Source organism: Brachionichthys hirsutus, unplaced genomic scaffold, assembly GCF_040956055.1.
Source record: "Brachionichthys hirsutus isolate HB-005 unplaced genomic scaffold, CSIRO-AGI_Bhir_v1 contig_848, whole genome shotgun sequence".
NCBI classification, from domain to species: domain Eukaryota; kingdom Metazoa; phylum Chordata; class Actinopteri; order Lophiiformes; family Brachionichthyidae; genus Brachionichthys; species Brachionichthys hirsutus.
Genome location: NW_027180451.1, coordinates 28,259 through 42,271, shown reverse-complemented (window position 1 = coordinate 42,271; position 14,013 = coordinate 28,259). Strand labels below are relative to the sequence as shown.

Below are 14,013 nucleotides of genomic sequence, written 5' to 3'. Positions count from 1 at the left end.
CAAAATATACTCACCAGCTTCCAAATGAGCCGAATTGAACCGACTCAACAGTTTCCCCTTGAGTCTCTGAAGTTGTGCGTTGTCATCCTGGCCTCTACACGGCCATTAACCCTCATGAATATTTTTTTCTATGATTATTGTTGAAGCATTTTTGGATGAGCTGTGTAAAGTACAGTCAAATGAAGCTGATGTCAATGCTGGTGTCGTTTTAGTCTGGCGCCATCGCGTTTCCATTCTGCTGTAAGAAGACCCTCGGATTCAAGGTGAAAGGGAGCAACCTTAAAGGAGCTTTCATGTCAGCCGAGTGAAAAAGACCCTTTTGGCCTCAAGCCTTAATTCTACTGCTCAAGACTCTGTGCCCTTGAGTTTTTGATTGTCCCTCTGATCCTCCTCCTTGATTTAATATGGCGCGCCAAGCAAGGGCGGCAGGTTTCAGGTGTGCAGGATCAAACATCGATTGGACACGGGCTCATTTAAGATTCTGGAGCAAGGGAAAAAATGTCGCAGAATATTCCTGCTTATTTTTACATTTAGCAAAGAAAACTGCATAAATGACAAGAAATTATTTAGGAGTGTTTTGAAGACCACAAGAGTTTTCCACCCAACCGGCTGGCCGCCTGCTTCTCCCTGATTACAGTGGAAACCAGTCGGATCCTCGGCACTGGAAATGAATGTGTCGCCTTTAACCAGTCACACATGAGAATTATCTTAAAGACCGACTCACCTGTGGAACCCAAAGCAGCCAAACTGGCTCCTGTGTTCGTTACAGCTGTCGTTACTGGTGCATTAATAGAGGAGGGGGATGAGGGGAGAATTGTCAGATAACATTATGTATTTGCGACTGGATTACTGCACATTATCACATCGCATTTTCAGCAGATGATGCAATTTTCCGCTAATTTCATTAAATGTACATTCATTACGCATGCACAATTTATTGGACTGCATTATCAACAGGTTCATCGTTCGCTGATTACATTTTAATTGGTGATTAGATCACAACTGTGAGCATTGATCTCTTTTTTTTAATAATCTTTTTTCAAGACCAAACTTTCCCTCTCCTGAGGTGGTTGTAGAGGAAGTTCCTTATTCAGGAAGCGGCTGCAGATACAATGATTACTCCTGACACCATGTGTGGTTTGTGGAAATGGCAAGAATTGTTGATCCGAGGGTGTTCCGATCTGTGATTGCAGACCTTGTAATAATTGCAGTCCTGTTGTTAAGGGTAATTAATACAGCATTTCCAATGGTGGATTTTCATAATTAGTTTCAGCTTGTCAATTTGCACATAAAAGTCACATCCCTTGTATGTGCAAATTCATTTGGCAAGACAAACCTTTCTGATTCTTATTTTGGCATTGTGCTCTTTCTGAATTTGGTGATTTGCTCCCCCAATTATTTCATCCTAAAATTGTCATTTTTTTTGTTGCTTTTTTTAGCTTGTCTTTCTAAATGACTCCAGTAATCTTCTGAAAACACCACTGTACACATCATATTTATTTAAGGATTTGAAAGGATAAAACCCTTTTAGATGAAACCATCTATAAATGGGTAAGAAAGATGGCGTAGCAGCCTAGCTTCACTAATGCTTATTACGGTTCCAGTCTTAATTGATAAAGTGGATTTATCAGTGTAGATTAGCTGTATAACTGCTTTGATTTCATTCTGTGCTGATTTTGTACACCGCCAAGTAGTGGCCTGGCATGCACATTACATTTTCTGATGTTTCTGTGTTCTAAATCGAGTTCCATTTCTTTTTGTTTTTGCATTCATTCTCAGCAGTTATAAAACCTTTACTGTGTGTTGATGGACAAATACACCTTATGGGATGTTAAAACAGCACAACATGCATCTGTTGATAGCAAACAGAAACACTTAGACTAATTGAGAGTGGAAGAGTAAATTTGGACACCATTGTGTCTATTTATGCAGCAAGTAACCATCATTCAGCTGAAATGAAAATCTTAACCGTGGACCGGAGACTACGCTGAAGTTTCTCTGCAGCTCAAACTGTTCACACGGGTCCAGTTCAGCTCTACCTTTTCATTACACTCCTCAGCCGCATGTAATTATAGATCGCATAAAGTAAAATGAGTGCAACGCTTTAAAAGCACGTCTCATGCACGGATTATACCCTTTGAACCAAAAATAAACGCGAGCAGAAAGGCTGCAAATCATTTTCATGGTAGCTTTTTCATGCTGTGAATTCCTGTTTCATCTCTTTGCCAAACTGTCGGTAATAAGTGCCAAATGAAATTCTATTTTGAAGTGACTAAAGCAGTGGCAGTTTGATGAGCAGGTGATGCTCGTTCATTATCGCAGTCTCCTTTACTCGACAAACACGGCATGACCCCGCCACCGGGAGGAACACATGAAGGGAAGCTTAGCATGTCTTCAATGCACCGTAACTCTCGCAGGATGTGTCACAGTTCTCTCTCTGTACCTAAAACAAGCAAGCGGTACGACATTCCGTGCGTGCGTTTCATTTAATAATCAGCATGATCCAAGTTTCCACTCTGCAGAAGAGGAATTCCCTCGTGTGAAATCCTGGAAATGCAAATGACAGTGTGAGTGCATATTCATAGATGGAAAATGGAGTCCTCAGATGTCCTAATAACACTGTGGGGTGCCTTCTTTGAATCTCGTTGAGCGTCTCCACACTGGTCTCCACACTGAGTGGGATGGGATGTCTGGTTTGAGAGGGGGGATTATACACACTCTAAAGCTGAGGAGGAAGATATGCGATTTCATAAGTCGCGATAAAGGCTTCGCTCAAATCCTGTGATTAGCACATCTGGCTTGCACTTACCTTTATTTAGACTGCTGCATCTTTGAAAAAACACTTTGCACCACATTTGTTCGCGGAGGGAAGGGTGCGAGGTGAGGAAACGGAGGATGCTGGGAAGTGAAAGTGCAGGGAACACATCCGTGGAAGTTGTGACTGGAACGGTGAGAATCAGCGGTAAATGTTGAGACTTATCGCTACAGAAGGCCAGTATGGCGTGTACTCTGATTGAATCAATCGCTCTGCATAAGTCGCTGCTGGTGTCGGCCTCCCCGGGGCGATGGAGAAGTTTGCAGAGAGTGAGCCGATCCAGCCGTCCAAGGCTGCAGAGCAGGTAGGATTAACAGAGCAATGCATCATAGCTGCAGGAACCAGTGGGGTGTAGCAGACTGTATTTATTGACTCATTGACTGTATTGATTGTCTCAATTTATGAAAAGTCCAGAGACAACACAGAGACACAACGAGTTTGGCAAAATGGAAGAACAAAGAAAATGTGACGATGATGTTTGGAGGATTTCACAGCAACACCTTGCTACGTTCAACCCAAGCGTCTGCCCAGTCAGACATTATCTCATCCACGTTAAGTACACATGGCAATGGCTCGGAAATTTACCTGGGCACGTGTGCTGCTTTTCCTTGACAGCAAATTCTCTCTGACATTGACATTGTTCCAGCAGCAGCAGTTTATTTAACACGTCATTAATCTCTAACGACAGCAGGCCGTGCCGCTGCAGCAGATGTTTGTTAAACTTCTGCCCGGTCCTTCTGCCGTCGTTCTTCACCCTCATTGACATGTATTACTTTGACAAGAGGAGGGTCACAAGGCAGACCGTCGGGGATTACAACAGTTCACTGGTATTGTGGTATACACTTTGCCGATGGGGAATTGTTTTTGTCAAGATGCTGAATCACTTGAGCCGCCGCTAACCCTTTATATTAATAGGGCAGGGATCCATTTGTCAAATTACGGGTATTGAATGATCAGCTCCCTTATTGTGTACTGTATGTGTGCAAATGAGTACAGGGCAACGGAAACGGAGTAAATGAACACTTCTGTAAACTGAGGCCGACAATAAAAGGATTGTCTCCAGCTAATATGGACAACGAAAAGGCTGAGTACGTGCAAAAGGGGGTATTGTGCCATGTGTCTACCATTTTTCTCTAAAGCAGCAGGACGGCATGAAAAGACAAAGTACAAAGCACTTCATGGCCTCAGACACTAAAAGAGAAAATATTCTGTGAGGGGGCAGGAGGGCAACAAACTGGAGGGCAGGGAGGAGCACCGGGCAAAGCTCAGCCTTCAGGCTCATGAGGTAAGGACACTTCACTTATCGCATGCATTGCCATAGTCAACATGATTCTCTATGTTTTAAAAACAAAATGAATAAATCGTCTCCTTTTCACAAATATAAATATATTTTATGTTTAGTATATACAATAATGATTTGCTATCAGACAACATTAGTATTTAAGGGAGAGAGAGAGAGAGAGAGAGAGAGAGAGAGAAAAAGCATGTCAGTCAACTCATGTTAATGGATACAGACACAGCAGAGACAGCCGTGATTGATTGGCTGGCTCGTTCATCCTCTCTGAAGATGAAGCGAGACAATAATTGTTTGATTGCAAAGGCTGGTGGTGTGGCTGCGTCACGCGCCCCGACGCCGCAGTCCGCTAGTCCTGAGAGCTACGAGACTCGCTGTCCTCCTGCAGCTCCCATTCAAAGTTCTGACCAGTCATTTGGTAAAACATCATGTTAAAGGGTTTGTAGAACTTGTGCAGACGCCGAATCACATCGGGGTCAATTTTCGGGTGAGTTCTCCCTTTCGACTTGCCGAGGCATCTCGGGGTGCTGCTGTCTTCCGGCTTCTTCAGACACGGAAATCCTTTCGTTTTATTGAAGTAAAAGTGTTTGTCTGTGACGATGCGTTTGAGTCCCAGGAAGTCCTGCACTTTGGCCATCTCTCCAGCGGGATCCACGATGAGCCTTTCCCCGCTAACAAAGTGCATTTGGGAAAGAGGGAAATACTGCATCCAGCTCTCCAGGTGAAGCGCGTATATCCCTATACGCAATGCGCTCCATGAAGCATCTATACGACCCAGTGTCCTGTTCTTAAAAGCCAGAACTTCAAAGGTGGGGATCTCAGGCTTCTTGGACAAAGTCTGTGTGTAGTCGGAAATGGCTCTGGTGACAGGATTACGCACCACAATAATAAGCTTAATGTCCCTGGCCATGGAGTGGATACGCTTCGGGGCGTGGTTAGTCACAAAGTAGCTGGGCGTCTTCTCCATGGTGATCTGCCCCTCCAGCGTCGAAGGCATCAGGTCTCTGGGAACACAAACGGGGACGAAGGGAAAAAAAGCGGATTTAGCACGGTGTTATCCTCAGTACCTCTCGCAATGCAAATGAAGCACCCGAGGATGTGGGACAATGAATTTAAACAGTGCACTATTTGAAATTACATGTGAAAATGGCTGTTAATATTGCCGGACGGAACGTCGGCGAGGAGACGCATGTAGCTAATTACAGCCATGCAGTAATACACACGAGATAAAAGACGGGAGATGAAACGGCAGGCAGGCAAGTCTGCTCATTGCTTAATTGACTCCATCTGTGTTACTCCAGGAGCTGTTTTGGAACTTTAATAATGACTTCGCTGCATATCATTAATACCGGGGTGCCTTGGGTATTGTTTTGTCATACCTTTATTATGCATGCAAGGCACCTATTTCTTTTGCGCATGCACCTCCCGTGCAGTGGCATGTAGGAGGCGCTTCTCCTTCCTCTATGTTTAAGGTTGCGGGGCATTCATTGAAGGCAATGGTGATTAATCATGAGATTCAAGGTGATCATTTGCTTTACGATTGAAATGTCCCCGGCTTTAATAAAAAAATAAATAAACCAAGAAGCCATTTGGTTTTGCCCAATAAATATTACGTTTAACTGACTGATCTGTGAGAGCGGGTTGCAGAACACGGCTGTGCAGAGGCAAGAATATCAAACACACACGAGAGGAGTTTCTATTTTTATACCAATAATAAAGCATAGCGCTTGCCTCAAGCAAATCCTTATCAAATGTTTACACTGATTCTCATTCCAATCCATGCTGCTTTCTTTGTTTGTAGGCTATGTGATTCAGCGCTAAATTGGTGCATTAAATCCTCTGTGAGACACCCTGTTTATTTAACTGCTAACAAATATGAGCTCACGAGCTCCACAAAATATTCTCCAAGTGAAACTAAATCCATGCTCGCACACCGGGGTTTTTTTTCTTCTTTTTTGCATCCTTAAATTAACTAATATCTGCTTGCAAATTAATTAACATGGAAGAAACTGAAAATACAAATCATCCGTATGGAAAAGTCACAGAGTCAGAGGAGGAAATTCAGCCATAAATTGCGGGATAAAAGCTATTTCCTGTCCCCTGCAATATTTTTTCCATTAGCCTGCCCTGCTTCTCAAACCTACAGTTGTTGCGATATAGTCACATCAATCATTTGCATCCTGGACATATTCTAAATTAACTGTTCTCCAGCAAAGAATCCAATTTACTCTGCAAAACATAAGAGCTGTTCTACACATATCGACCATCCTCTCTCACTCACGCACACACACACTCACACACACACACACACACATGCAACCAATGGATACATGGGCCGAGAGTCTCACAAGTGGCCTGGTAATTGCATCTCAGTAACAGTATTGCCTTCCTGATGGGTAATTTCCCTCTGGATTATGTTTGTCTCTTGACAGAACGAAACTATGGATGCTTCATGTGCTGTGCTGTGATATTAGCCGTGTACAAAGAGCATAGTGGCTAGAAAGAGTATTAGTTGTAATTTTTTTCCACACTACCTCCCGTACAGTAAAGATTTTTGTAACCTTTCAAGGACTTCATCTCTTTCTGCCACTTAACTCGACTCCTAAGTGCAGCAGGTGGTCCGAGGGTGCGGCGGCGTCACTATTCCTGGTTGTAAAAAAGCTCTAATAGACCACAGGAAATCACCTTGAAAGCGCCGGTCTCCTACTGTATGGCCACAAGCTGCAGTGTCTCTCTCGCAGCAATGTGCCATGCATTTTTGGAGCATATCCAATTGGCAGGACAGATGTACAACGTTTAAGGTTACTTTAATGAAGGTGTGCACGTAACAAGTTATGCGCTTATCATCACACATTTAATTATAGAACAATCAAATCCTCAAAAGCCACATGCACACCATTGTGCTGCAGAGGCTCCTTTCTGATTAGGAATCAGTCATGGATCATGTACGACTCAAATGTCAATGGGACGGTGAAGCGGGACGGAAATCAAAACGCTGATAAGCAAGCTAATTCTTCTGTGCATGGAAAATGACTCCTCTGGCCTTGCAATCTAGTGGAACCGAAGTAAACAAGAGCAAACTCTTAATTCCGGTTTCTGTTTTTCTCTCCGCATCAGCTGCTTAGCTCGGCGCAGGTCATTCAGGTGGGTAGGCAAATGAAATCCATAGCGCTAAGGAGGCCGCGCGGACCATCTGCTGTTTACTTCCACAGGCTGAGGACACGGCACAGAGCATTTATTTTCTGTCCTTACAACACATGTCCAATGCTTCATTTACATATAAAACATAGGTTTCCCTCGCGCTTGAAGAACAGGAAGCGCTTTAAATGACCTTGAGGGCAATCTAACGTGACAATGAAAAAACAAATCGTGCGAGACCAGATGTTTTAAATGCATCTTAAACATTCTCACAGTCAGAAAAATATATAATAAAAGGGAGAATGTCTGATATTGAGGCTGTGTGCTGTAAATTTGGAAGGAAGACCATTTCACACCCACTTCATTTGAAATTTAGAGCCAGAGCACGGCCGGATGTCTCTGAATGTTGATTCATCACTTACACTGTGCAGGATAGCAGATCACAGCAAATCTTTGCAAAGAACAAAACTAAGCTCGGCAGATAATCACAACGCTGCTCGCCAAAACGCAACCTCGAAGGTGCCTCGGATCACGCGTAGGATTGAACGCAATGTTTCATTGCATTCAGTCAAATTTGTCTTCAGGGGATATTTTGAGATGGGGGATCGCATTAATGTACATTTAAAGAGTGTGATAAATCAGAGCAGAATTTGGAGTGGCGTTTCTCCTGAAAGCTCTTTCAAATAAACGCTGGCAGAGAAACAAGCGCTCAGCCAGTCTCTCATTCGTATTGATCACGGCTCTGCCTGCAGAGTATCAATTCAAAGAGCTTCTTCCACGTCGTGTCAAATACAATCAATTATTCTAAAGGAGTCCGCTCATAATAAGCTCCCGATTCCGTGGAGAGCACGGCGGCGGCGGTGATGTGGGCAGACTCCTTTAATCCTCAAGATAATTCGTAAAAAGGAGAGAAGACATAAGACATTTGGTGTTACTTTTTTTTCCTGTCATTGTTGATCCAGTGACAGAACTAATTCCAGGATCGTAGGAAGAAATGCATAATTAATTTGAAGCATTTGGTTCTGTTCCATCTGAACCGCCGTCGACTGTCAGCACAGCCAGACAATAGAAAGCATTAAAAATAAAACAACAACCTAATTATTCCGAGGTGTTGCTCTGTGGCTGATTGCAAATATCAGGGTGTAAAGCAGCTATTCATCAACAACAGTCAGACAGGACATTTGAAGTGAGAGATTTCGATGAATAATCTCATTACTACAGCCTGAGTGACATTTATGTGATTACAGCAGCCCAAAGAAAAACAACCACATTGGTTCACTGTGAAGTGGAGGATAAAAAAAACCGATGGGTCAAAGGAGCCATTCTTCACTCGGCTCTCAAACGGTGGATGCTTACATGTTTGGCACAGAAAAGACAAGCCCACAGGCCACAGCGAAGGGTCTTAGTGGGTTTGTTATGGAGTGGGAGGTATTGTTTTGTCACGGTTAAGGTGCAACTTTCAAGTGGAAAACAAACAGAGAGCGCGTTGCCATTACCAGTCATCAGATCAGGCTCACATAATGATGGGGAGTTTGGTTTGTTTGTTGCTTCTCTGAAGCCCACCTCACACCTGCGAGTCGAAGACGGACCCGGCGAGCTAAAGGACATACAACAAAACAGGAACTGGGATCTTTTTGTTCTGTAATATTTTGCTCTTGTTTTGATTTTACAAAAACACAATCTTAATAAATGACTCTGAAAAGAGCTAACTCCATGTTTCATCAAATATCCTTGTTCTATTTTCATCTTTAAAAATTATACTTGTCAAGATTTAAGGTTTAGTTGAGCCATTTCCTGTTTTATTTTGAAATTTCCCCACGCAGCTCTCATGTTTGACGCTACTTCCTGGCTTTCTTGATCTTCCCCACCTTTTTCACCCCAATTAGTTTCAGCTGGCAGTGATTAGCCACCTGTGTGTTTAGCTGCCCCCCCCGGCCCATTCCGGTGTTTTTGTCTTTTTTACTTTTCAGCTTGGCCTGCTCTTTCTGTTTTTCTTCAGTTTGCAATATATTTATATTTTTTTCCATCTTCAGGGTCTAGTCGAACAAAACTGCTCATAAAAAGGGATGATTTCTCCTCCCAAACCTGAAAATGAATGTCCAAATGCAAACCAAAAATAACATGTTTACGTAATGGCTCACATCCTCTAATAAAACAACAAGTCTGCCACTTCCCCGGGAGATGGTTTGCTTCTCTTATGCCGCTTCTTTGTTTATTTGTCTTTGAATGAGCCGATGAGAGCTCTTCAGACCGCTCTCATTCAATTGATCACAATTGCCCTCAATATTCTGTTATTAATGTTGCCAATGCAAAAACACGACATGCTGGTTCAAGTGCTGCAGCTGCAGCGCATAATAGGAAAACAAGTGAGCGCTCGCCCCTGTCACTGTCATTTACTGATAAATCTGGACGAGCAGGCTGAATCAAAGCTGCATATAGCATATCTGCAGCCATCGGAGAGCTGTAGGTTCCATGCATTATGCAGACTACGTCAAGGATTACCCATGAAATGCACACTCTGACTCAGTGAATGTCTAGACAGCAAGAGCATTTCAAAAATAATCTAATAGAAAACGCTGTGTTTGGGTCAGGACTAGATCTAACCGGATACTTTGACAATGGACACATGTTTTTTGGTCCTGCAGCAACTTATTGTCCAACGTATGGTCAAAAGTTCAAACTAAACTCCTCCAAACACAAGTCACATTGGACTTCAAGTGCCAATGAACTATTCCGGGCTCTAACAGTCCAGCTAATAGATAAAATTACACCTCATCAAAAAATCCTGTCATTCTGTTTGAGGTGAAATTATTGGTTTAGATTTGACGCACAAAAAAATCATTTCTCATCTCTGTATTTTCCAACAATTTAACACTCATAAAATGCGACTTAGCTCAAAGAAGCACAAAATGATCCACATAAATTGGAAGTCGCACCTGAATACATCAAAGTCAAGGGCTAAAATTGACATGCTATAAACGTAGCTGATCCTGCTCAGTGAAGCAGAGCCAATTAACATGACAGTCGAACACGACGGATTGTCTTGGGCGGCTCTTAAAGCTCTCTTCATATCGCTGAAATTGATTGCACACTATCAAATTGCAAAGTCTGACTGCAGCATGGAAAGCAACATTTAACGTGAACTTATTGCTCATTCATGCTCCTCCTTTACATGACGTATCCATAAGAAATTAGAACGCTCGGGTTGATCTGGGGTAATTGAAGTTCTTGTAAAATTATTGGCTGTAATTTTCAAAATGATAATTTCCCTGGCATTTTTCATTTCCAATTACGCCCTGTGCACCGCGCCGAAAGTAACAGCAATCGTGAATTGCTGTGCAGATAAACAAGTGGGTACATAAAATATAAACTGCTCTACAGAGCAAATCCATATGGCTGAAGATTGAGGGAAATTACATTCAGGTCATCAACAACAGCATCAATGGCAAATTAAACAGTGTCTGTGTCTGATTTCTTTTTCTGCAACAGGGCAAAAAAAAAAAACAGTTTCGTTTTGAAGAAAGATCTGCCGATACGATACGAACTTGTTCATCTATGTTGTCTAGAGGGATAATGAGTCTGGTATAGAGAAGGGAAGTGCATCCGAAAATTACCTATCACAGTTTTTCTCTCTTTTTAAATTAGAGCTGTAGGTCAGTGTGACACCAAAAAGGAAGAGCTGCACAAACTATTTCAGTGCATGGATCCAGCAATAGAGACAACCTGAGTGGATTTTTCTACTAAAGCATAAAAGTAAGTTAAAATCATAAGAGGTCAGGTAAATGTGTTCCGTGCGTCTCTCCACAAAGTTGGTAATGTGTGCCAATGAACAGCTGGGAAAAGGTCAGCGTCTGTCTCGGTCTCAGAAACTGTAACATTCAGAATGTTCAATCGCCTGTTAGTGTGTTTGAAATTTGCACAATAGAGATCTGTTCCTTATTTGTGTTTGTGTTTGAGCAAGTCAAATACTTTTCATCAGCTGCGTCAGGTCATCTGAGCAGGTTGGCCTACTGTAAAATATTGATGCAGGCTGCGTGGAGCAGAGCAGAGGAAGGAAATGGGCCCTCAGTGGATATGAAGGAATGCTGATATGGGTGCCAATTCGAAAATCTCCAGGAGCTTGCTGAAAACTGGATCCCTCATTGTTTCTTATTTGGTTAAATTAGCTTGACATGAAACTCGTCCCAGACAACATTTAGCATTCAAGCGTTTAAGCTGCAGACAGCGATGCGTCTTAGCAGAGAGAATGAGATCATGAACTCCCTCTCAATTATTTTCCCACTAAGAAAATAACATGCCGAGCCTCGTCTAGATTAGTCTGATCCATTCTCTGTTCCATTACTCAGTCTGATGGCAGATTCTAGGATCTTGCCTTGAGAAGAAAACAAAAACGGAACTCTGTTAAAATGTATTCCTTCTAAGATCAAACTGTAATAAATGTTTTATCTAAACTGGTAACATGGCTGAAAGCATAATCAGCCGTTACTAGGAGCAACTGCAAAGACATGAGACTAGTTGTCATGATTCTAAATGATTGCGTCGCCCTTAATCTTAATCGCATGTATTTCTTTCTGCATCCATGAGGTTGCGAGCTGCACCGCATGCCTGATGGAAAACTGTTGCAGCATCCTCATCACGTTTGCCTGCAATAAACCCACGACATCTTTAGTTTTGAGTCCTAACTTAGCTCACAAATGAAACATTTAATTTCACTAATGCAAACACAAAGCAGTGAAGGCAAAGCAAAATATGTATTTTATTTCTAGTTTTTTGACTGTTTACCCTTCAATCAAAATTGGATCGTTTCCTCAGACTTGGATGCATCGCATCCATCCAAGCCGCCAGGAAGATACGGATCCGCTCCAGAGACGTCGGTCTTCTTTTGAATATACAGTAATGAAATGTCATCTGTGTGATCCATGAGACGATGCATCATCCCCCCCTCCCCCGCCCCGGACACACACCTCTGCACAGTGATACGGAAAGAAAATAGTTCCTATGTCAGTCTGCTCACAGCGAGGTCAGGAGCCCCGCTGGCATGATTTGTGGAAGAAGAGATTGCTGCTGAGCTTTTCTGAAATACATTTTATTGGTCCTTTGAGAACTGCGACTGACGTGACTCCTGGTTCCATTATATTCAGGATAAAGCAGAAATCTCAAAATCCGCCGGCCTGCACTAAAATCATCGTGATGGATAAACAATAATAGTGTCTTCGCCGATAAGAGAAAGGTCCTCTGAGTGAAATGTTTGGGCTCGGAGACTTCTCAAGCCAGACTGCACTTTGAAAAAGATCAAACTGCACTGCAGCTCAGACTAGCTTTTGGATTTTATTGCAAATTCTGATCATCTCTAATCTAATTTCCTTCATTGACAACACCTCTTATTAAACGGTAAACCTTCTAACCTTATCTTGGCCTGTTGTGCGTGCTTATAGATTCCAGCCTTGAATCCCTGGTAGGTTTTTACATGCACACTTTCTTGTATTGGTGGGGGGGGGGTCAGTTTGTTGCTATTAAAACTGGTGGCTCTAGCAGGGAACAAAATAAACTGGAGATTGAATTATAAGAGAAAAATAGACTTCATGTACAAGAAGTTTTGTTAATTTAAAAGCAAATTATAACAAAATAACTATTTTCATTGTGTTGCAGCTGGTGTCGCTGATTTATGTGTGCTTATACTTATCAGATAAATTAGCAATAAATCCAATAAGTGGAAAAAAGAGAACTCACTGCTTCTTTTTAAATTATTTCACAACTACAAATAGACATTTTAGCTTTAGAAAGAGCAGCACTGCTACAATTAGACATCTTGTCAAAGCACATGGTATTCGCAGGGATATTTTATTGTGTCCCCTTATGTTACTGTGATTGAAATGTGCATTGGGCTTAGAGGCGGGCGAGGGTGTTTATGCGCTAACATCTGGATGCAACAAAATAGGCTGCTAGGAATTTAGGCATCATGCAGACAAGGCCTAAGCTGCTCCATTTTGGAGTAAGCTGACCTATCATTTGGATTTTGCTAATCCAAATTGTGTTTCAACTGGCAGAGATTGCTCAATTCAGACTGCTGGGTCAGAAAAAAAATATGTTGTTCACCTGGCATCCTTTTATCTATCAGTACCGAACACACAGAAAATAAGACAACAGTGTTCTCCGCATTTAGAAAAGCTCATTTAATGACGGGGAGTCTGCTTAGTTGGCATGTAAATGCCAGCTACGACCAGTTCAGAGTGCCTTAAGCGTGCTTTCATTCGACACAAGCTTAGCAGCCTCAGTCACACTCAGATGCACTGAGTGACGGCTGTATTTATAGCTGCAGACAGGAGAATACACACACAAAGTTATTTATGAAAGATTTACTGCGTTTACCTAGAAGAGCAAGCAACTCTGCATCAGACAGCCGTGAGGATTGCAGTTTTATTTCTAAGACTGGTATGACTGGAGCTGATATCAGCAGCTCACAATTGGCTCTGCAGATGTAGTCGTATCCCGGGTTGGATATTTAATTAGTGTTAGACTTAATCTAACACTTTAATCTGAGAGGGTCATTTCTCCTCTTGCAGTTTAATACCTGCAAAAAAACCCAGAGGGATTAGAATCCACAATGAAAATGTCTTCCAATCTGCAGGATACCCGTGTCAATGCTGCTGGAAACCTTTGCATTATCTACAATTTGTTTATTAAGGTTGCTTCATGTTTTTCTCTGAGATACCACCCCAAACCAACGGAGATATTCTTTATCATTGAACGAGTGGATAGACATGGT

The 14,013-nt window shown here is 42.3% G+C and overlaps 1 protein-coding gene across 1 annotated transcript; it reads right to left on the bottom strand.

Annotated features, from left to right (window-relative positions):
* Positions 1–4,458: 4,458 nt before the first annotated feature.
* LOC137914997 (heparan sulfate glucosamine 3-O-sulfotransferase 4-like) lies at positions 4,459–5,113 on the bottom strand (the record flags this gene model as incomplete). The annotated part of the gene is made up of 1 exon (XM_068758475.1): positions 4,459–5,113. A coding segment is annotated over one exon (655 nt), but the record flags the coding sequence as incomplete, so codon positions are not given.
* Positions 5,114–14,013: the final 8,900 nt, after the last annotated feature.